Source organism: Somniosus microcephalus, chromosome 5 (genome assembly GCF_052327205.1).
Source record: "Somniosus microcephalus isolate GS21.2 chromosome 5, FLI_Smic_1.0, whole genome shotgun sequence".
NCBI lineage: Eukaryota > Metazoa > Chordata > Chondrichthyes > Squaliformes > Somniosidae > Somniosus > Somniosus microcephalus.
Window position 1 is genome coordinate 79,222,004 of NC_140991.1, and position 24,602 is coordinate 79,246,605.

Below are 24,602 nucleotides of genomic sequence, written 5' to 3' on the forward strand. Positions count from 1 at the left end.
TGGTTGGTAATGGAGAAAACAAGGGGCTTTCTTTGGTTTCCAGGATGAACCTAGAGTAGTGGGTGGTTTTGGCAAAGGAGAGAGAGGCCCAATCAAGCATGATGTCTAGCCAGATCTGGCAATGGATGGTAAGCTGGTTGTGTGCAAGATACAACTAGCCTTCGCCCTTTAGACTTAAGGGTGCTAAGTTGAGAGACATACCATGGGACACAATCAGGATGGGGTATCAAAGATTGAGATAAGAGAGTGATTGAGCAAATTGACAGTTTGAGAGGTATCATAGCGAACATAGGGCCAAAAGCTAGGCATTAAGTATCAGAAATGTGGAGTACTTTAGCAACAGAGTTATGTGTGAAATGATTTTAATGTGTCAGGAATCTGTTGTAAGTAAGTGTAACTAGAAAACAGCTACTGCAGTTCTAATTATGAATTAATCCAGAGCAGGTTAAAGAATGTCACCACACATAATGTGTTTGGCAGTCATTACCAATGTTTCCTCTAAATTGGCTTTGTTGTGCGTGGCCTGTTTATTTCAATGCATGGTCCCTTCAAATTTCTGCGCATGCACAGTACTTCAAATGAAAAAGCTTATGAGCGGCCTGTGCAGTACCTTGCAGATTACTGCGCACATGCGCAGCTTAGAGGGAGCATTCGCCATTACTACACTGTATATATCTTTTTCACGGATCTCAAATACAATTCAACAATATTGTGACAAGTGCCTAAAAGTTTTTAACACTGACCCAATGTCCAGATATTCAAATCAGTTACTGTAGTTCAAAGGGTTTTCCTTTGACCCAAATTTCCTTAGCACTTCCATATGGCAAGGACAAGAGGGAATGGTCTTAGTCCACATTTGATCTGGAACCAGTGTGCACTCTGATACCAGGGTGCTAGAAGGTAGCACAAGTCAAAGAATCCAACTAGTGTTTAACCTCTCCAATCTGCAACCCCCCCCCCCCTTCGAGTGCAGCTCTCCACTAGGAATGTCCAGTTGTTGAATTTATGTTTGTGCGTTAAAATATACTTCAATAACGTTTGTTTCCAATTTTTATGAATTGTTTTCAGATTTATGGTCTATTGAGCAACTCTGGATTTGAAGAAACTCATTTCAGTATTTAATTGTTTTGTTTTTGTTTTAACAGCTTGCCTTGGTCTTCCAGTCATTTCAGACATTATCAGAGGATGAAAAGTTGACCCAGCTGTCAAAATTAAAACTACGATATTTCACTCCCAGAGAAATAGCAAATCTCCATGGATTTCCTCCAGAATTTAGTATGTACACATGTTCCTGAGTATTGTTGTTTTGTGTGAAAGACTACTTCTTCACATCTACTCTTAATTTTTAATGTGCCTCTGCACATTGTACACCTTTCTCAACCAGGAAGGCAAGTGTGCAATCTGTTTCCTGTCTTGCCATTGCTGCTGTGGATCCAGTTACTGGAGTGCTCACAACAGTAACCCAAGGCTTTGATTTTTCTTCAACCTTTCTGTGGGCAAGCACCTGGCCTCCAATTGACTCCACTACAGCAGAATGGTTATGATCTGTATACTTGAAGTATAGAGGATTGTAGATGTTTGCCTGCAACCGAGTACTGTGAGATGCAACATATTGACCTAAAGGGTAATGCAGGGATGTCCAAGCATTTTTTGTTGTCAGGCATTGCATAGGTACGGGCCATGGAGCCTTGGGGGCCACATATAAACTTCAAGTCAGTTTTCCCATTATTTTACATATATCTCAAGTTTTTGATGCTAACAGATCTTGGTGTTCAGATTTAGCAGTATTGGCGCATTGGTTGATAAATCCCCAAATCAGCCCTTTTAAACCACCCAGGCCTGCAAAATTCAAACAGCACTAGCCAGCAAATATACAATATAAGCACAAATCCAATCGAGTTGTCTGGGCTTGGAGGGGAGAGGGTTGGATTGTCAGCGTATGGGAGCTGTATGTGACCTTATGACCACAGGTTGGGCACCTCTAGGTTAATGCATTGTGTCTCAGATATGTTGCGGGAAATAAATCTGTTTCTAATGCTGCTCACACTGGATAAGGGATAAGGCCAATAGCTAATTTTAGCAAAAAGTAGATGTGAATATAAAGTGCTATTCAGTTTATAATTATGTTTACTCTTTTGCGAAGATTAGCAAAGACAGGAATTTCACTCCAAGGTTGTTTAATATAGTATATCAATATAGTTATGTAAAAAATTGTGAATGCAACATTTAAAAATAGTATAGTCTGGTGAAAATGTTTGAAACCTACTAAAAAATTCTTATTAATTTTAACAAAATATTTTTAATGTTAACTGCCAAATGGATGAACATATTTCTAGGTACTCCATTGGTAGGACACAAGCTTTGTACCTGCAGTTTTCCCACATGCCACATTTCTGATGCCATAAGGTAGTAAATGCCAAGTGTGGATGAGATAATTTCCTCTGGGGGGAAGGAGACCATTGGTGTGTCACCACACTCTTGCACTTTAGCTGCTACAGAGCAATAGTGACAGAGACCTGGCAGAAGGTCACTCTCCTCTCAGCAAGGCAATGGAAAGAAGAAAACCTACAACAGGAGAAGAAAGCAAGAATACTTTAAAAATGTGATTCTTAGGGGAAAATCCATGCCCATCTTTCCCGCAATTCCATGTTTGAATCCCTCCAATCAGGTTTCTGCCCTTGCCACAGTACCGAAACGGTTCTCATCAAATTTACAAATGACATCCTTTGTAACTGTGACAAAAGTAAACTATCCTTCCTCATCCTCCTTGAGTTGTCTGCAGCCTTTGACAAGGTTGACCACTCCGTCCTTCTCCAATGCCTCTCCACCGTCGTCCAGCTGGGTAGGACTGCACTCGCCTGGTTCCATTCTTATCTATCTAAGCTTAGCCAAAGAATCACCTGCAATGGCATCTCTTCCTGCTCCTGCATCGTTACCTCTGGTGTTCCCCAAGGATCTATCCTTGGCCCCTCCTATTTCTCATCTACATGTTGCCCCTTGGCGGCACCATCCGAAAACACAGCGTCAGTTTCCACATGTATGCTGATGACACTCAGCTCTACCTCACTACCTCTTCTCTCGACCCCTCCACGGTCTCTAAATTGTCAGACTGCTTGTCCAACATCCAGTTCTAGATGTGCAGAAATTTTCTCCAATTAAATATTGGGAAGACTGAAGCCGTTGCTTTCAGTCCCCGCCACAAACGCTGTTCCCTAGCCACTGACTCCATCCCTCTCACTAACATCTGTCTGAGGCTGAACTACACTGTTCGCAACCTTGGTGTCATGTTTGACCCTGAAATGAGCTTCTGACCACATATCCGCAGCATAACTAAGACCGCCTATTTCCACCTCCGTAACATCGCCTGTCTCCGTTCTTGTCTCAGCTCATCCACTGCTGAAACCCTCACCTGTGCCTTTGTTACCTCTAGACTTGACTATTCCAGCACACTCCTGGCTGGCCTCCCACATTCCACCCTATGTAAACTTGAGGTGATCCAAAACTCGGCTGCCCGTGTCCTAACTCGCACCAAGTCCCGTTCACCCATCACCCCTGTACTCGCTGACCTACACTGGCTCCCAGTTAAGCAATGCCTCGATTTCAAAATTCTCATCCTTGTTTTCAAATCCCTCCCAGGGCCTTGCCCCTCCCTATCTCTGTAATCTCCGTCAGCCCCACAACTCTCTCCCCCCACCCACCCCCCCCCCCGCCCCCAAGATATCTACGTTCCTCTAATTCTGCCCTCTTGAGCATCCCTGATTATAATCACTTACCATTGGTGGCCGTGTCTTCTGTTGCCTGGACCCTAAGCTCTGGAATTCCCTGCCTAAACCTCTCCACCTTGTTACCTCTGTTTCCTCCTTTAAGACGCTCCTTAAAACCTACCTCTTTGACCAAGCTTTTGGTCACCTGCCCTAATTTCTCCTTAGTGGCTCGAAGTCAAATTATTTGTCTTTTAATACTTCTGTGAAGTGCCTTGGGACGTTTTACTATGTTAAAGGTGCTATATAAATACAAGTTGTTGTTACTTCCTTTTGGAATTGCAAACCATACATGGTTTTCCAAAATGTAGCTGTCTCCAGTTAATAAATTACTGTTTTCTAACGTAGGCAGTCGTAAAAGTTAACGAGTAACTGTTGTTATGGGACTGACCGGTGGAATTGGTAGAAGGTTTTTATTTTAACCTGTGGAACTTGTGCTCGAGTCCAAACCACATAGACAAATTTGTTAGCCATTGGCCAAGCATGTGATTTTAGTTTTGTGGCATTCTCAGTGGCTGAATACCATCTGTCTGCTATTTTCCATAATAAAGCTGAATCTTATTGCTCAGGGAAATTTAAGTAGAGTTTTAAAGTTCTGGATATGACTTCTTTAGATATAACCTGTTGGTTGTAATATTAATGGGTATGGGGTTTTGTTTTGGCTTAGTGTTTGGTATCTAACTTAAATAAATGGAAATAAAAATTATTTTGAGAATGACTGAATAACAATAAATGGACTGACGTGTTTTCTTGATGAGTTGAAAGATCAATAGACTTTATTCCCTTCATTTGTTCACTGTGCCTTCAAGAAGGAATGAGCAAAGGCTGTTTAGTCCATCGATTTATTTGTCATCCAAGTGCTGCTGCAAAATTCCATCTATCATACAACTAGCAATGTGCCCTCTATAAATGGAAATGTCACCATCTCTCCTGAACTTGTCAAGTTCCTTTTAAAGAACTGTAGTGACTCCTTACCCAGCATGGCAGTTTTTTCCAGAGAGCATTGTCTAAGTAAAAAAAAAAAAATCTAACCTAACTCTTTACCTAATACTGTATTTGCTGCTCACAATGCAGTCTCTTCTGCATTGGGGAGACTAAACGCAGATCGGGTGACCACTTTGGGGAACACCTCCATTCAGTCTACAAGCGTGACTCCGAGCTTCCGGTTGCCTGTCACTTTAATTCTCGCTTCACTCCCACGCTGACCTCTGTCTTCGGCCTCCTACTTCTTCCTCTTCTTCTTCTTAGGCAGTCCCTTGGAACCGAGGATGACTTGCTTCCACATTAAAAATGAGTTCTTGGGTGACTGATGAGTCCAATGCGGGACCTACAGTCTCTGTCACAGGTGGGGCAGACGGTGGTTGAAGGGGCGGGTGGGTGGGGTGCTTGGGTTGACGTGCACTCCTTGCATTGCCTGCGCTTGGCTTCCGCTTGCTCCCGGCGAAGAGTCTCGAGGTGTTCGGCGCCTTCCCGGATGCTTCTCCTCCACTTTGTGCGGTCTTGGGCCAGGGATTCCCAGGTGTCGGTGGGGATGTTACACTTTTTCAAGAAGGCTTTGAGGGTGTCCTTGAAGCGTTTCCTCTGCCCACCTGGGGCTCTCTTGCTGTGCCGGAGCTCCAAGTAGAGCACTTGTTTTGGGAGTCTCGTATCGGGCATGCGGACAATGTAACCCGTCCATCGGAGCTGATTGAGCATGGTCAGAGCTTCGATGCTGGGGATGTTGGCCTGAGCAAGAACACTGACGGTGCGCCTATCCTGCCAATGGATTTGCAGGATCTTGCGGAGGCAGCGTTGGTGGTACCTCTCCAGTGCTTTGAGGTGCCTGCTGTACATGGTCCATGTCTCTGAGGCATACAGCAGGGCAGGTATCACTGCTGCCCTGTAGACCATGAGCTTAGTGCCGGGTTTGAGGTCCTGGTCTTCAAACACTCTCTTCCTCAGGCGACCGAAGGCTGCACTGGTACACTGAAGGCGGTGTTGGACTTCGTCGTCGACGTCTGCCCTTGTTGACAGTAGGCTCCCGAGGTATGGAAAGTGGTCCACGTTGTCCAAGGCCTTGTCGTGGATTTTGATAATCGGGGGGCAGCACTGTGTGGCGGGGGCAGGTTGGTAGAGGACCTTTGTCTTACGGATGTTTAGTGTAAGGCCCATGCCCTCATATGCTTCGGTGAAGGTGTTTACGATGGTTTGGAATTCGACCTCCGAGTGAGCACAGACGCAAGCATCGTCTGCATACTGTAATTCAATGACAGAGGATGGGACGACCTTGGATCTGGACTGGAGGCGACGGAGGTTGAACAGTTTCCCATTTGTTCTGTAAATTAGCTCCACTCCAGTGGGGAGCTTACTGAGGGTGAGATGGAGCATTGCAGCAAGGAAGATTGAGAAGAGCGTTGGTGCGATGACACAGCCTTGCTTGCCACTGTTCCAATGAAGCTCAACGTAAGCTCGAGGAACAGCACCTCATCTTTCCATTAGGCACTTTACAGCCTTCCGGACTCAACATTGAGTTCAACAATTTCAGATCAGAACCTCTGCCCCCTTTTTTTCGGATGGCAACTGTTGATGATTCTGCTATTGCCATTTACACCATCTTCTTTTGCCTCACACCATCATCCCTTTTGTCGTTTAATATCTCCTCCCTTCCACCCTATCACAGACCTTCCCTTTTATTCATTCCTCTCCTCCCCCTTTCCCTGCCTCTGCACTTACTTAAAACCTGTTATATCTCTAACTTTTTTCAGTTCTGACGAAAGGTCACAAACCTGAAACGTAAACTCTGTTTCTCTCTCCACAGATGCTGCCTGACCTGCTGAGTATTTTCAGCATTTTCTGTTTTTATTTCAGATTTTCAGCATCCGCAGTACATTGCTTTTTTAACTCTTTACCTATTGATTTTATATAGACATGACTTCAAGCCCTACAATCCCTATTACTTTCAGATAACCTGTCTAATTGGATTGTATCCAATTCTGCCATCATTTTAAAGAATTCAAGTAGATCACCCTCTAAAACTCATTTCTTCAAAGTACCTTTTTGAACGTAACATAACTTTTGGAACCTATCCTCATAACTTAAGAGCTCTAAGATTTGGTATCATCCTGGTCACTCTCTTCTGTACTCTGTCCACCAGTCCTTCACCATAATTTTAGTGCAGGGCCACTTAAATAAGATGCACATCTGTCACGATTAAGGGCGTTGATGCATTTTAAATTTTGGTACAGATCTTTGGAAGTTAAAGTTTGAAATTTAATCCACCAAGTTGTTTTTTTTTATTGGTAATAAGTGTTCTAAGCCTTAGCATTGGTGTGACAGATGCCTTTATTTCATATTTACACTTCCTTTTGAAGTGTGTTTACCACAAATGTTAAGAATTACTTAGAATTACATGTTTGGTGCACCAGAAGAACACATTGTGTAAATATCTTTTATGTGTGTGATTCATTAATAATTATAAACAGGACCAATGCACATGGGACTTTATAAACTTTTTGGCTTCTTCACAAATTTTCTTTTCCCCCCCTTCCCTCCTCTGCTGAAGGGATTGACTGCTTCCTCAGAATGGTTCCATAAGCGTTAGCCAGCCTCTGTTACCTTAACCAAGTGGTCATTTGACATGTGGGAGCCTGGACAATGGGTATTGGCAGTTATTTGACCATATGGGGGCATCACAGTCTGATCCTGTCCTCACCTGATGTCCGCACATGCACACTTCCATCAGGGGTAGCTGGATAGCAATCAGGATCTGGGACCATGGCTGATCCCCACCTACATCATTGGCATTGTAACATCTCTACCACTGCCCTGGCTGAAATTTGATAATTTACAGAACGGGGATCAAACCTGGGATCTTCCTGGTTCAGCTGCTCACTGCAATAACCAACTGTGCCATTGGGAGAGTAAGACTTTTTTTAAAAATTAAAAAAAATAAAAACTTTATTTCATCTGTTCTATTCCAAAACTTTTATAAAAGTTTATTTTTGAAGAAACTGCTATGTGGGAAATTAGTCCAGTGCATACTTGTATTGAGCACTAACCCTTTCAGTCAGAGGTTTGCTGTGATGGCCCATCTGATTATTGCCTCATCTATATTGACTTCAGTATTGGGTGATCAGGGTGACTCTGTTTCTATTTGGGATCCACCTGACCCAGTTTGCACAATTTGTGGCTGTTTTGTCGGCTATAAATTCAAAACAAACTTGTAGCATAACAACAACTTGCATTCATATAGAAGATCATCCTAGAGCATTTCACAGAAGCACTATCAAAAAATAGACACCAAGCCAGAGAAGAAGATATTAGGAGGGGTGGACAGAAGCTTGGTCAAAGAGGTGGATTTTAAGGAGGATCTTAAAGGATGAGAGTGGTGGAGTGCGGTTATGGAAGGAATTCCAGAGCATAGGGCCAAGGTGGTTGAAGGAATGGCCACCCATAGTAGGATACAGGTATGGTGGGTTGGGGGGGGAGGGGGTTTGGGTGTGGGAATCTACAAGAGGCCAGAATCAGAGAAACAGATTTTGGGATGGAGTTGTAGCATTGGAAGAAGTTACAGACATAGGGAAAAATGAGGCCATGAAGGATTTAAACACAATTCTGTGTAATTTATCCCACTGAAGTATGTGTTTTTTTATTTAATAAAAAATGCCATACCATAAAGATAGTTTTAGACAGTGGCTAATAAAATCCAATATTGGGGTTCAACTGAGGAACAAAAAAGGAAAAAGAAAGACTTGCATTTATATAGCGCCTTTCACGACCGGAGAATGTCCCAAAGTGCTTTACAGCCAAGTGCTGTTGAAATGTAGTCACCGTGATGTAATTTTGTAAAGTAGGAAGTGCGGCAGCCAATTTTGCACACAGCAAGGTCCAGCAAATACCAATGAGGTAATGACTAGATAATCTGCTTTAGTGATGTTGGTTGAGGGATACCTATTGGCCAGGACACTGGAGAGATCTCCCCTGCTCTTCTTCAAAATAGTGCTGTGGGATTTTTTACATTCACCTGAGAGGTAGATGGAACTTCGGTTTAACATCTCATCCGAAAGACGGCAACTCTGACAGTGCAGCACTTCCTCAGTACTGCACTGATGTGCAAGCCTAGATTTTGATCTTAAGTCCCTGGAGTGGGACTGGAACCCACATCCTTCTGACTCGGAGGTGAGAGTGCTACCCACTGGAACACACCTGAACAGATGGGTTGTGCCTAACTCTCATAGTTTATGAGATCCTCTGAAATACTTGGTTAAATTATTGTCTTATACTACAGATACACATATAATTTTTGGGAGGTTGGAAAAGAAGAATACTTTCATTTAAATGGAAGAATAAAGCTCCCTTGTGGATTAGTGTGAAAATAAACTGGTGTGGTGTGGTACTGCACTATACGGACCAAGAAGGTCCAAGATTTGTTTTGTGGTCTTTACTTAATTAACCAATTTGAGCCATGGTGGTGGTAAGGATGCTACAATTGGTCTTGGTGCTCTTGAAATGGAGTTGAAAATCAGCCAGGTTTCCTTTTTCTCATCATCCTGATGAGGCTACACTGTGATGCCCCTTGCACTTGAATGGATCCAAATTTATATGTATAAAAAGTGGCAATCCACAATTGAACAGGTCAGTGAATAACGAACAAGTAACAAATGGGAACAAAAAGCAACAAACAAGAATCAGTTGTCATCAAACAACTACCAATAACCTAATCAGCAAAAAGAAGTAGGGGAACCAATAAAGTTATTCAAATTATTTTTTGAAAATCATTTTGGTCGCCGGCTTGTTTTCTCATGGCGATATAATAAAGAAGAAAAAAATTGCAATTATATGATGGCATTTCACATTCTCAGGAAATCTTAAAACACTTCACATCCAATAATTTACTTTTGAAGTTTAGTCACTGTAATTAAGGCAAATGCAGGGGCCAATTTGTGCCCAACAAGGTCCCACAAACAGCAAATGAGATAGATGACCAATTCATCTTTTAGTGGTGCTGGCCTGTACATCAGGGGGACTTCCTGCTCTTAACATTGGAAATAAGATTTCTAGCATAAATATATTAAAATTACATAATCCACAATATTAGTACATTTAAGCATACATGGCTCTCTTCTGTGTTTGAAATCTCTCCAATAACATTTCTCCTAGAGGCTTACATATCTATTTGTTTGTAAAAATATTTTGATAGTTGTATATCTTGTGTTTATTTATGGTTTAAATTTTGTTTTGATTTATTCTTGCAGGTTTTCCTGAGAAAGTTTCACTGAAACAAAGTTACCGTCTGCTAGGAAATAGTCTCAATATCCATGTGGTAGCCAAGCTCATTAAATTGATGGTTGAGTGATGTTGAAAATCCATAGCTTTTATCATTTATGGTATGTAAATATGTACATCTAGAAATGTTATTTTGGCTAATAAATAAATGACAAATAAACAGTAGATTGCGTGAAATAATATGTTGATCATTTTTATTAATACCAATATCTTGAAATAGTCCTTTCATGTGTTGCTGAATAAAACATGGCCCTTCCATGCATTAGAACATCATAGTTCAACCTGCATAGTACTGCACTGCAGTTGAAGCTGAATAGTTTGATTTTTAGTTGTATTTTGTGACATAAGACTCTTATTCAGGACATACTGTAGTGCGAACAAATTAAAAATAATTCTTAGATATATATTTTAAATGATGCCTGTTTCTAACAAAGGTAGTTTTAAACTTTGTATTTGTAAACGCACAACATGATGGCAGAAAATATTTGTATCTTAGCACAACAAAAATAAAAGGTTTTATACAGAGTTGTTTTTGGATCATAGCGCTTCTACACTACCTTTTCTTTGCACAATAAGTCCTTGGTCTAGAAATGCGGGTGGTTTGTGCCACCTGTTACTGCCATGAAATGGTGAAAAAAATGGCAGCCGGTGCTCTTCCGCCAACTGGCGGCAGGTCCTGTGGCGGTCGGCAGGTCGGAATTGGAGCGCGACGTTAGTCGGCGTACAACGCCGAGTTGATGCCTGCTCATCCATTTTGGAGTTCGCCGCTCCCATTGCCACCCACTCTAAATCACGCCAGTGCATGTTGCCGCTAAAAGGTGTTTCAGCAGTGTTAACGGCCATGAGGAGTCTGGCAGGACTTGCGAGGATGAACGCGGACAAGTGGAAAACACCTCAGATGGATGCAGGAACTTCAAATGCCTCCTTTGCCAAGGTTCTTCTTTTAAACTTTCATTTTTTGCCCATCAGTTGGGGGGGTTGCATTTTCTGACAGCTTTCCGGGAGGGTGGGTCAGTAAATCAAAGGGTGAACTCCATTGCAACGATTGAAGATGATCTTTGATAAGATCTCTTTTATCTTTATGATAGCGCTACCAGAACGTCACCACCTAGCAAATCTGGACTCAACTGCTTAAGATTTTAAGGAATTATAAATAATTTATTCAAAATTCCATAACCAATTATTTATCAAATATTTTGTGTTGAGTATGCAAGACCCACTAAAAGCTGCCACGATGACTACCCATTTAAACACTTTCAAGAGTAACCATTGGGGAAGGATTAGTGTTCCAGAGAATGCAGATGCATTCATTTCATAAACTATTAAAAAATCCACAAACATTGGGTGGCAGCTAATATTTTTGGAGCAAGTACGGCAACTGTTCGGGTCGCACCTTTTTTCCCCGCTCCCCTACACTGCAAGCGGGAGACAGGCGACCTTTTGCCTCCTTCTGAGATTAGCACTGCAAAGAGCACGTTACACCAGAAAATCAACGCCACGCTGATAATGAGCAGACAGTACCAAAATGACGGCACTGCCTGCGCTCTCTCGGCCGGCAGTCGTTATTCTTGGCCGCCGCTGTTACCGGCTGGTTTCCAACGTTCTCCAATTTTTAGCCCCTTGTTTCTTGTCATCACTTTCTAGTTTTGTGAAAATCTGGAGCGAATTGGAATTAAATACTGCATGCTCGTACTGCATGAAGAAATCTATATGACTTGATCTGCGAAGAGTTTGTCAGTCTACTCTTTACTTGTAACACTTGTAATATGACTTTTACAGGAAGTTCCCAGCAAAATCTCAGAGTGTGACACCAATATTGCAGATACTCTTTCTTTTGAACTTCAAGTAGCAAAGTTCAACAAATGAAGATAGGTTCATTTTCAGTGTGCTGCTTGTCTTTATACTAATTTCCCTCACCTGACCGATGTATCCTAAACTGTCGTATTATTGGGTTGTATCTATAATTGTTTAAATAAAACTGCACAGTTAATTTCCTTCCATGGGCATCAAACTGGCCAAACTTGTTGCTTATTTTTAGCATATAGTATGACCAAAGCTGCAGAAGAAAATCTTTCAAGATTGCACAATAAAACAGCTGTTGTAATTTTTGATACTGGGAAGAGTTACTGTGACCTTTAACTTATGGAAATTGTAGTAATCAAGCTATTAAGTTTCACTTTTAAGTAATTGCAAATACAAATGGTGTATTCCAATGTAGTTAAATTCTTTTTAAGTTTACAAGTCATCTGACAGTTGAATGGAAAACTTTATTTTACTTGCATGAGAATTCTGTGAATCAACATTCTTCCTTTTCTTTCAAAAATTTCTCACTGTTTTAAAATATATATACAAATTTATAACTAAAAATTGTGCATATGACATTCACTTTCTGTCCACAAATAGACTGCTTCTCTCTGCCTTTAACACAAGCTGTTGGTTATTTTTCAAAAGTATTTCAGGGAAAGCTAGAGGGAAAATTTCATAAGCTTTATTCAGGTAGGACACTGAGTAGTGTAGAGGAACAAAGGGACCTTGGAGTGCATGTCCACAGATCCCTGAAGGTAGCAGGCCAGGTAGATAAGGTGGTTAAGAAGGCATACGAAATGCTTGCCTTTATTAGCCGTGGCATAGAATACAAGAGCAGGGGGGTTATGCTTCAACTAACCCTAAATAAAACACTAGCTAGGCTTCAGCTAGAGTACTGCGTGCAGTTCTGGTCACCACATTACAGGAAAGATGTGATTGCACTAGAGAGGGTACAGAGGAGATTTACAAGGATGTTGCCGGGAGTAGAGAATCTTAGCTATGAGGAAAGACTGAATAAGCTGGGTTTGTTTTCCTTGGAACAGAGGAGGCTGAGGGGAGACCTTATTGAGGTGTATAAAATTATGAGGGGCCTAGATAAAGTGGATAGAAAGGACCTATCTCCCTTAGCAGAGGGGTCAAAAACCAGGGGGCACAGATTTAAAGTAATCAGTGGAAGGTTTAGAGGGGATTTGAGGTGAAATTTCTTTACCCAGAGGGTTGTGGGGGTCTGGAACTCACTGCCTGAAAGGGTAGTAGAGGCAGGAACCCTAACCACATTTAAAAAGTACTTGGATGTGCACTTGGGATGCTCTAACCTGCAGGGCTATGGACCAAGAGCTGGGAAATGGGATTAGGCTGGATAGCTCTTTGTTGGCTGGCGCAGACACAATGGGCCAAAATGGCCTCCTTCCGTGCTGTAACTTTCTATGATGATTCTATGAAAATATATAAGCCCGGAACTTGTGGTTCTGATGATGGCAAACTGGCAGCGTTTGCAGTCATTTTGCCTTTGAAACTGACCGCAACTTCAGGATTTAGCACGTGCGCAGCCAACGTGGAAATTCTGAAGTTGCGGTCAGTCATTCACTGCTCCTCCACAGGCTGCACTGTGGACCGCCCCCCGAGCCAGTAATCAGACGAAAACTTCCCCATTTCCGAACAAATATCGCTATTAGAAACACCATAAAAAGTTAGACCCATTCAAATGAGGTGTAACTGGGTTTTTAACAGCAATCTGATTAATAACTACTCATAAACAACTGTTCTGGCCTTGAAAAACTAACTTTATATTGGTGGAATGTCAAATTTCTTTTTTTATTAATTTTAAAATCTAATCAATTTTAACTTCTATCTTAACCCAATGTGTATGTCCCAATCTTTATTTTGTTCTCTGTATTTTTTTTTTAAGTGATTGATTATTAGTGCTTTCTAATTCCTGGTTCCCTGTCTGTGAGAATTCTTCAATGTGATTGGCTGCTTAGATAGCTTGTTGACTTCACAGCAGCTAGCACTATGGGATTCCCACTATATTACGTTGATTTCAAGTGCACGTCGGAAAAGCTGAACTTCTCGCCACAAAGACTGCGAGATCTTTGTGGGAAGCTTACTTCGGGGCCAGCAGCGAATGGCTTTGCTTCGCCGCTGACTGTAAATTATGGGCTATAGTGTTTCCTTTACAACAGAGAGGAGGGGCTCAATGATGCATCTGCTTCCATTGGTTGGAGCAAGCCTGCGTCTGCCTGATGGAAGCATTGAGAGAGCTGAACCATTTTCTAGTTGGGCCTCATTGGTGAACTGCTTGTGCACTCCAAAAATGGGGTTTCCATCGCACTTCTGGCAAGTAACTGGCAGCAGTTTCAAGGACATTCCCAACTCTAGTAATCCAAAAGCTATTGGGCAGGTACAAAAAATAATTAAAAAGGATAATGGAATGTTGACCTTTATCTCAAGGGGACTGGAATACAAAGGGGTGGAAGTTATATTGCAGAGCTCTGGTGGTTAGACCCCATCTGGAGTACTGCATTCAGTTCTGGGCACCGTACTGCAGGAAGGATATAATGGCCTTGGAGGAGGTACAGCGCAGATTCACCAGAATGTTACTGGGGCTAAAAAGGTTAAATTATGAGGACAGGATACATAGACTAGACTTGTATTCCCTTGAATACAGAAGATTAATGGGTGATCTAATTGAGGTGTTTAAGGTGATCATAGGGTAGATAGAGAGAAACTATTTCATCTGGTGGGGTAGTCTAGAACAAGGGGGCATAATCTTAAAATTAGAGCTAGGCTGTTCAGGGATGATGTCAGAAAGCACTTCTTCACTCAAAGGGTAGTGAAAATATCTCTTCCCAAAAAGCAGTTGAGGCTAGATCAATTGAAAATTTCAAAACTGTGAGAGAGTTTTTTTTTTAGGCAAGGGTATTAAGGGATATGGAACCAAGGTGGGTAGATAGTCAAGATACAAATCAGCCATGATCTAGTTGAATGGCGGAATAGGCTTGAGGGGCTGAATGGCCTACTGCTGTTATGTTCCTAACCCAGCAATTCATTATTGAGGCAAAATTTACATTCCACCCCCCAGATCTACCAAACATCAGGTTCTCCCTCCACAATTCTGCCAAACCCTTGGTTCTTCTCTACAGTGATCCACCACCAGAGGATTCCCTTCTATGCTGCCAAACTCCAGTGCTGTGCTGCCACCAAGTTTTGCCAAACCTGAGCACCATCTACTGCTACCAAAGCCCAGAACCACCTCCAGGGCAGATAAACTATACTTCCACCCATTACTGCTAAATATGATAACTAACTTCAACTAGTACATCTTGCTGTAAGTTCTCCACTTTAAATTTGGTAAGTGAGCAATGCCACAGGAGATCTAGTAAGGCCTGAATTGACTATGCATACCTCTTGTCAGACAAATGCTTCATTTGGAAAAAAGTAGGGTACAGTATTGCCTGTGTATCTGTGTACTTTTTTGTATGATACTTTGATATCTTAATGATTTAAAACACCTGTAGCAATACTTCTTTAAAATGCTGTTCGATTTCAATTATATTAATAATTCCCCAGACCCACATGTGAGATGATGAACAAGGACAAGCTCATTGTTTATAAATGAGGTGTTGTCTCTCGATGTTTTCCGAACATACGCTCCAAGAGCACCAGGCTGCGTTAAAATTTGTCTCAATTCTATTTGTGATATTTTTGTAACTGACCTATATGAACAGAAAGATCTTTTGTGTTGAGTTTTTGTTTGCAGAGGAATGCTACATGGAGTAACGAGAGTATAGCCAGAGAAATTATTTTGCATTGTTGTGCATGAGCAGTTGAGGCAGAGACCTTTGCATCTTTTCAGGGAAAAAGTTGGCTAAATAGTTAAAGCAGCGGGACTATGAGGACAGTTCAGGGCAGTGGAATTTGCTTTGCATTGTTGTAACAAAGAGCTGACACATGCATGATGAGCTGAATGGCCTCCTATCTGTGCTGAAAACTTTTGTGATTGTACTGGTTTAAAAAATCTCTAAGCTGCAGAGAGGCCCTTTCTAACATTCAATATAAAAGAGAGCTTCTCCACTGCCAGGCCGAACTATTTCAGGGTCCAATATTATGCCCTAAGAGACTTTGAGAATATTATACATGTGGACATGGGCCCTCCTAATTGACAGCCTGTGACCCATACCAATCCAGTCGGATCACTTCATTGGCAGGGGTAGAGAAATCACTGGCTGCAAAATCAAGTGGCCAACCTCGTGCCAAATTTTGTGAATGGAGATTTGATGCCAAAAAAGTAGACCACGCCACTGGCACGCACGGCCTCATTAACATATGTAAATCTTAATGCAAAATGACATAGCAGGTTTTTAAGACTTTGGGTGGTGCTCTGCCCCCTTAAAAACCGGGCGCCTAACTGTGTTTGTGAGCTTGTCTGTTCTCGAATGCTTCTTAAAGGGAGAAGGTATTTTAAAAATATATTTTTATTAATTTTTCACGATTTTATGTATGCTTGGCTGCATTTTGCTTCGTGTATTAATTGATATTGCTGGGTTGATCTCCATTTTTGCATTTTTAAGTTCTTTCCCTGCCAATACCTATACTACTAGCTGGGGGGGCCCGGCGTTGCCAAGGCTTTTTTGTAAAATGGCAGTTTACAGGGCCGCGCGGTTGACGGCCGGCCGCTGCCGCTCCCCCGCTCTCTGTCTCGGGCCGAGCGGTTGTCAGGCCCGGCCCGGCCCGAGTGACCCCAACTCACCTCCCGCTCCGGCGGGCCACCGCAGCTGCCCCGCTCGCTGTTGAGTAAAAGCAGTGAAAAAAATGGCGGCTACATTTCAGGAGGCTGCAGGATTAGGTCCCGCCCACACACCGAATGAAACGCCCCCCGTGACGCGCTGATTGGTCAACCATCAGGTCACTGAACTGTAGGATTGGGCAACCATCATGTCACTCAATGCTAATGAGCGGTAGGATTGGTCAACCGCTAATGAGCGGATTTTTGAATGTTTTTTGTATACTGTCCGAACAATTTTTGTCTGACCAAAAAGTAAAGACGCCTATGAGACTCCCCTAATCATAAGCTTTCTTTTGATATTAACATATGTGTAGGTACGCTCTAACTTTTGAGTGTATAGCGGACAGACAGACAAACATGCGGACAGACAGACATACAGATGGACAGATCCTATATATGTATTATTCAAAAACCAAAGTTTCTGCTGGCTTTGATAACACATCTTACAAAGAGTTTCTATTCTACCACAGAAGCCTGTTGAGGCCAATTCATTAAATGTATTCAAGAAGGAGTTAGATCTATTTCTTGAGGCTAAAGGGATCAAGGGATATGGGGAGAAAGCAGGGACAGGGTACTGAATTTGGATGATCAGCCAGATCCCATTAAATGGCGGAGCACGCTCGAGGGGCCCGCTCCTATCTTCTATGTTTCTATGAAGATCAGTATTCGTTTGGGGGTGGGGTTTCAAACGCACTACTGAAATGAACTGAGGAAGAGAGATTAATGAGGAGCAAATAGATGCATATGCAAATGATCCCTGAAGCATTTTGACCACACCTGACACTATCTAGGAGCTCAATCTAGACACATCAATGGAGAATTGCCTCTGCCACTTCTGTTTTACAAGACAACGTTCCTGTTGAAGTGAAGGTTTTCACATTTTATTGCATCCCTTCAAGCCAGCTGAGGCAACATCAGAAAGTCTGCAGTGCAAGAGGGAAGTGGAACCAGCTTTGCTTTCAAGGGGAACATTTTCATCACGTTTCTTATAGAAAGAAGGCATCAACTGGACTGGAAACAGTTTTGAATGTTTGGCAGGATTCCCTTAAGTAAAGAATTGCATACTGAAGTGGGGCTGTTTGCTGATGATTTCACTCCATTCGCAGTTCCTCAGATAATGCTCGCATGGAGCAAGATCTGGACAACATCCATGCTTGGGTTGATAAGGGGTAAGTAACATCGGTGCCAAACAATGACCATCTCCAACAAGAGAGAGTCTAACTGCCTCCCCATGACAGTCAATTATATTACCATCCCCACATCTCATCTCCCACCATCAACATCCTGGCAGTCACCATTGACCAGAAACTTAACTGGGCTAGCCACATAAATGCCGTGACTACTGGAGCAGGTTAGAGGCTAGGTATTCTGAGCGAGTGGCTCACCTGATTCCCCTGTGATGGAAAACTCTCCACTTGCCTGGATGGGTGAAGCTGCAACAACTCTCAAGAAGCTCGGCACCATCCAGGAAAAAGCAGTCTGCTTGATCCACAGCTCATCTACTAGCCTAAACGTGCATCATGTCCACCACCGGCAAACTGTGGCTCCACTGTGTACAATCTACAGGATGCACTGTCGAAATTTGCAAGGCTTATTCGGCAGCACCTCCCAAATCTATGACTTCCACCACAAGGACAACAGGTGCATGGCAACACCATTAGCTCCAAGTTCCCCTCCAAGTCACACACCAGCCTGACTTGTACATATATTGCTATTACTTCATCATCACTAGGTCAAAATCCTGGAATTTCCTACCTAACAGCATCAAGGGAGTCCCTCACACATACTGCAGTGGTCAGCAAGAAAGCCGACCACTACCATCTTAAGGGCAACGAGAGATGTGCAATAAATGCCAGCCTTGGCAGCGTCGTCCACATCCCGAGAATGAATACAAAATTTAAAATGTGAGCGTCGGGATTCTTAAAGTGGTGTCTGACTATAGAAATGTCATTCAGTATGTTATGCAGGAAATAGCAGTCTATGGTGTCTGCATAATTTGAAAGAGGAGAAATATTGGGTTAATGGGATAGCAAAATACTGTGGATGCTGGAAATCCAAAATAACAACAGAAAACGCTGGAAAAACTCAACAGGCCAGGGCAGCATCCGTGGGCTTAGGAAAACAGGGCTATCTTCTGCATCCATTGCCTGCTGGCCCATTGAGAAACCCTCTAACAGAAGCAAATGTTCTGTTTGCTGGCTAACATCTGGTTGCTTTGTGTGTCTGGCTGGTTTCTGGTACCTGCTGGTAACTCGATGTTTTACAGCTGCTTGGCTGTATTCTGGTGGATGACGCTCAAAATGTGGCCTTGTGGCCCTTTGTGAACAATCATATGATCCTCTTTATGATACACTAACTATATCAACACCATGCTCTGACTAATGACCACTGTATTCCCATTTGGCCTCCATTCAAAGGTACCTCATTGGTGTTAATGGTCAGGACTCCAGGGGTAGCTGTGGTCCCAAAGCAGCCATCTTTCCAGCCATTCTACTCCTCTCGCTTCTAAGTCAGAAAGTTGTCAGTTCAAGTTCCACTCCAGAGACTTCAGCACAAAAATCTAGGCTGACACTCCAGCGCAGTACTGAGGGAGTGCTGCATTGTGTGAGGTGGCGTCTTTTGGATGAGACGTTTAACTGAGCTCTCTCAGGTGGATGGCAAAGTTCCCATGGCACTATTTTGAAGAAGAGCAGGGAGTTATCCCTGATGTCCTGGCCAATATTTATCCCTCAAGCAACATCAGTAAAACAGATTATCTGGTCATTATCACGTTGCTGTTTGTGGGAGTTTGCTGAGCACAAATTAGCTGCTGCATTCCTACATTACAACAGTGACTAAACTCCAAAAGTACTTCATTGGCGGTAAAGTGCTTTGGGATGTCCTGAGGTCATGAAAGGCGTTATATAAATGCAACTTTTGCTTCTTTTCCTTGAAATAATGATGGCACAGTGGTCTGCTGCAAAGTGAAGGCATTATTCTGTTCCTGTGGTCCGTTACAACCTGTACATTGATGGAATGAAAGTCTTTCCTATTCATATACAGCATGGCATTGTTGTTAGCGACCCTGATGGCTACATGTATGTGTTCATGAAGCCCTACACTATAGGAAAGCCTTCCATTGTTAACCATGCTGTGTCTTTTCATACTGGTTGCCTACCTTCCACGAGGAAATGGATAAAAGTGTTGCCTTGGCAAACAAGGCTTCTGTCACCTGTTTGATGCATCAGTGAACTAATGTCTGACAAATGTGATAATGTCACCAGTGGTAGCTTGAAAGGATCTAGTCGTGTCCAAGTTCAATACTGCAGTGATCTTCAGAGCAACCAGATAGGACTGTCGCTGTGTCAGACCTTGTCTGCAGGTCTGGCTCCAGTAGATAGCACAACACAGTGATAACCTCCCTCATGGAGTGACCATGGCAAAAGCAGGTTTCCACAGACATGCTAAAGCTGGTATGTCTGGATCTGAATACTTGGTTCCCAGGCTGATTCCAAATGGGTACCAGATACTCGAGATGCAAGCATACGTGCCTTCCCTCGGCCTGAACTCCAGAGATCTGAGGCTTTTTATTCCAGAAAAGCATAGACTTCGAGGAGATTTGATTGAGGTCTTTAAAATAATGAAAGGATTAGATAGGCTATTCGAGCTAGACATCTAAGAGAGGACCAGGGGACATGTGTGTAAGTTACATACGCACAGAACTAGGTTAGATGTTAGCGTGTACTTTTTGCAGGGAGTCACTGACCTCTGGAACATCTTGCCAGCACATATAGTGAGCATGGATTCACTACAAGCTGTAAAGGGAACTGGATGAGTTTCTGGGGACTGAATTTTACCAGCACTCAGAGTATGGGTTTGGAGGCGGTTCCTCACAAAGATTGACAGCGGGTCGATATCCCGCTGTAAACACGCCTCCTTGTCAGTTTCCCAAGTGTCAGGTCTGTCATCCCTGAACAGATCCGACACCAAGTGGCGGGTCAGCCAATTTAGATACTTAAAAGCGTGTTAAAAGGTAGTTAAGCACCATTTTCCCATGTACTTACCATTTTACCAGGTTTTTAACGAGGTTCCCGGAGAGCAGGTATCATGTCGGGTAAGTATGTTGTGTTCTCAATGACTCTCCATTGCTGTGAATAGGTGACAGCTGCAAAAGTGGTATAAAACCTACCATTTCACAGCTGTTCACTTTTCAATCTTAGAAGCTGGAGCCTTCATGATTTGGAACCCACTTTTGAGCTTTATGCAGTTTGGAAGTGTTTGGAGTAAACTCTCTATCCACTGTCACCTCCTTGGAGCAACCTCTCTCACCATTGACAGATCACTTCTGTCATCTCAACTTCAGCTGTCATGTATTCCAGCAACATCGATGCTCTTGAAAAAATCTCACGGTTGTCCTCAGAATCCCACCACGATCAGCCCCAACACCAACAGCACCAGGCACACCAGCACCACCAACAACAACACCAACCTTCTCTGCAATCACCTGACAGGACACAGGGCATTGTGTTGCTGCCTGGGAGGCCAGGGATGGCCTCGCCATTGGCAGATTTACTGGGGTGGTGCCAACCTGGCGCATCATGTGACAGCTGTACACCCTGGCTGTCACATGATGCGCCTGGTTGGCACCACCCCACACTAACACCATAAAGCATCCTTACAAAGTCCAAGCCATTCTTTTCACACTCATCACCATTGCGGGGGTACCATTATGTCTCACCATTCACTGCAACTCACTAAGCCACTTCCAAAGGTGCACACAAATCTGTCCAAGAATGCGAAGTGTTGAAAATAAAGATTTCAATGTTTGACAGCACCTTACCAGAAACTTCACATGAACATTGGATAAAACATCCAAGTGCCTACCCTTGTGTGTTCTTAGTTGGTATGCTTGCAGTAGGATGAGGGTTAGTGTGAGGGGTGGCTAGTGAGATGGGGATGTGATAATGTAGATAGAGAGATAGATATAAGCATATGGAGGGAGTCATGGGAGAGCCTGGGTGCAGCCGTGCACCTCTGTGCAGTGCTTGTCAGTGTTTGCAGCACCTCCATGCTCTAGAACACTGACAGCACAACTGTCGAAATGAATGTGGACATGGTCCCTTTAAGGAAACCGGCTGATGACGTGTCATCAAATGATGTCATCAGACCCACTTTCTTTTAGTTGGCCGGGAACCTTGCAGGACGGGCTTAACAAGCCTAATCAACGGAAAATTCTTCTCACACAGCGGGATGGAACCGAGAGCGGGGTCACCGTCCAGCACCTACCTCGGCCACACTTAGTCCGCCTCGGTAGGCAAAATCGCGGCCTGAGTGTGATTTAACATAACCTTATATAGAATCTAGGTGGGTACTGGGAGTTGTGCCTCCCAATCACCGTAGTATTCTGGAAACATAGAAACATAGAAGATAGGAGCAGGAGTAGGCCATTCGGCCCCTCGAGCCTGCTCCACCATTCAATGCGATCATGGCTGATCATCCAAATTCAGTACCCTGTCCCTGCTTTCTCCCCATATCCCTTGATCCCTTTAGTCTTAAGAAATATATCCAATTCCTTCTTGAATATATTTAATGAATTGGCCTCTACTGCCTTCTGTGGTAGAGAATTCCACAGGTTCACCACTCTCTGGGTGAAGAAATTCCTCCTCATCTCTGTCCGAAATGGCTTACCCCTTATCCTTAGGCTGTGACCCCTGGTTCTGGACTCCCCGACCATCGGGAACATCCTTCCTGCATCTAGTCTGTCCAGTCCTGTCAGAATTTTATAAGTTTCAATGAGATCCCCTCGCATTCTTCTAAACTCCAGCGAGTATAAGCCTAATCGACCCAATCTCTCCTCATACGTCATTCCTGCCATCCCAGGTATCAGCCTGGTGAATCTTCACTGAACTCCTTCCATGGCAAGAACATCCTTCCTCAGATAAGGCGACCAAAACTGCACACAATACTCAAGATGTGGTCTCACCAAGGCCCTGTACAACTGCAAGACATCCTTGCTTGATTGTTTTTAGAGGTTGGAGCAGAACTGCCTAGAGTTTTTTTTCCTAAATTGGCCCAAAAGATGTTTTCTCTTTTTTGCCTCTCCCAAAAGATTGTGTGGCTGGTGGGTGGGAGAGGGTGGTAGATGGGGGTGATTCTGTGTAGAAGTCACACAATAACAATATAGGCCAGACTAGAGAGGCCATATGGTATTTTCCTGTCCTTCACTTTGTATGTTTCCTATGTTGTTTATGGGGGCAGTGGGTGTAAAGCCCTCACAACAGCCTCTTAAAAAAAAAACTAAATTTCTCCATCAGAAAATTTGGAGTTCAGCAATGCCAGGGCTCGGGTCTACCTGCCCAATTTTGCGATCTGCGTGCACAGAATGTGTGGGTGCACTCCCTGAATGCACCATTGGGAATTGATCCCAAAAGTATTGTGCATATCTGAAATGGTGTAAGCTGCAGGACTATATGCGCTGTAGAAAAAAGCAGCTGCAACAACAACTTGTTTTTATATAGCGCATTTAACGTAGTAAAACATCCCAAGGCGCTGCATAGGAGTATTATAAGACAAAAATTTGACACCGAGCCACATAAGGAGAAATTAGGGCAGGTGACCAAATGCTTGGTCAAAGAGGTAGGTTTTAAGGAGCGTCTTAAAGGAGGAAAGTGAGGCGGAGAGGTTTAGACAGGGAATTCCAGAGCTTAGGGCCTAGGCAACAGAAGACGCGGCCCCCAATGGCTGAGCGATTATAAAATCAGGGATGCTCAGGAGGGCAGAATTAGAGGAGCACAGATATCTCAGGCGTTGGTGGCGGTGGGGGGGGGAGGTTGTGGGGCTGAAGGAGATTACAGAGATAGGGAGGGGTGAGGCCATGGAGGGACTTGCAAACAAGCAACAGTAATTATTATATCTTAGCTGACTAATACTTTGGAAGCATTGCACATCTTATCTGGTGACAGATATGGGCAAGGTTCAATTGTTTGGGTTAAAGGTACACCTTTTTAAAATCTGAAGTTTAACCAGTTACTTCAACCGACCACAGTGGTCAGCAGAGCTTGTGAGGATATGCAATTAATATGGCTTACTCCAGGCACTCCATCTGGCTGCTAATTGTAATTTGTATACTTTCCACATTAAAATGTGAATCTGAAAATGATGGAAATAATCGACAGAAGAGAGGTATCAGCAGTGACCAGTAGGTATTATTTTAACAATTTCAAAGAAAATTGCTAAGTTTTGAAGAAGAACAAATGCATGCTTACAGTTTTTGAAGTTAGTATCCATCGTGCTGTTAATTCAAGTACCTTTTTTATTCCAAGACCAAGAATGACTTCAATTAATGGCAATTTGATATTTCAAACCGGCAATCTAAAGAACATTGAATTCAAGACTTCATCATCCGGGAAGATTAAACTAAATAATGATGATCTTGAACAACTACTTATTCAGGTAATAATTGACAATTTCTGACATATAAAACATTATATTGCCGGAATATAAGTAACTTAGGTTGTGGAGATAGTATTCTTTAATTATGTAACTTTTACATCACTATTATTTAGCCAGCCTAAACAGAGTTTTTATCCAATTAAATATTCTGCTTCATATAAAGTTTAATGTATTAAGCTTTAACATGTAAAAGTGGCCCTGACTGATGTACATCAGTTTTGACTGTATTTGAATTGCACTTATTATTTGAGTACAACCACGATGCCTTGTAATATTTCATGAAATTAATTCAACTGTTTTACTGTAATTTTAGATTAGAAGAAATAAAGATGACATTGTAGAACTGAAAACGAGTGGAGGTCAAATCCCTCAGAATGTTTCTAATCAAATCAGTCAGCTGAATACAAGGGTAAGTACACCATTCATGATCTCTATCTCACTTGCTCTCTTTGAACTAATGTTCATGGCCATAAAAATCGAAGTAATGTCTAGGATTGAGAAGAGTGTCCTTGGACTTTATCACACCAGGAAGGGAAAGTGTGTCTGTATTCATA

The 24,602-nt window shown here is 42.8% G+C and overlaps 2 protein-coding genes across 7 annotated transcripts in view; both read left to right on the forward strand.

Moving 5' to 3' along the window:
- The window catches only part of trdmt1 (tRNA aspartic acid methyltransferase 1), a 105,038-nt gene extending 94,488 nt beyond the window's left edge, over nucleotides 1-10,550 (forward strand). For all 6 annotated transcript variants that reach the window (XM_085987868.1, XM_085987871.1, XM_085987867.1 and 3 more), the window contains 2 exons: nucleotides 1,146-1,275; nucleotides 9,995-10,550. In XM_085987868.1, coding sequence (XP_085843994.1) covers nucleotides 1,146-1,275; nucleotides 9,995-10,095 — 231 coding nt within the window. In that variant the 3' untranslated portion in view covers nucleotides 10,096-10,550. The remainder of the gene's footprint in view (nucleotides 1-1,145; nucleotides 1,276-9,994) is intronic.
- A 12,993-nt stretch (nucleotides 10,551-23,543) lies between these two features.
- The window catches only part of LOC147117139 (cubilin-like), a 41,720-nt gene continuing 40,661 nt past the window's right edge, over nucleotides 23,544-24,602 (forward strand). The window contains exons 1-3 of the mRNA XM_085987204.1: nucleotides 23,544-23,794; nucleotides 23,919-24,048; nucleotides 24,362-24,457. Of these exons, the coding sequence (XP_085843330.1) occupies nucleotides 23,676-23,794; nucleotides 23,919-24,048; nucleotides 24,362-24,457 (345 nt within the window). The 5' untranslated portion in view covers nucleotides 23,544-23,675. The remainder of the gene's footprint in view (nucleotides 23,795-23,918; nucleotides 24,049-24,361; nucleotides 24,458-24,602) is intronic.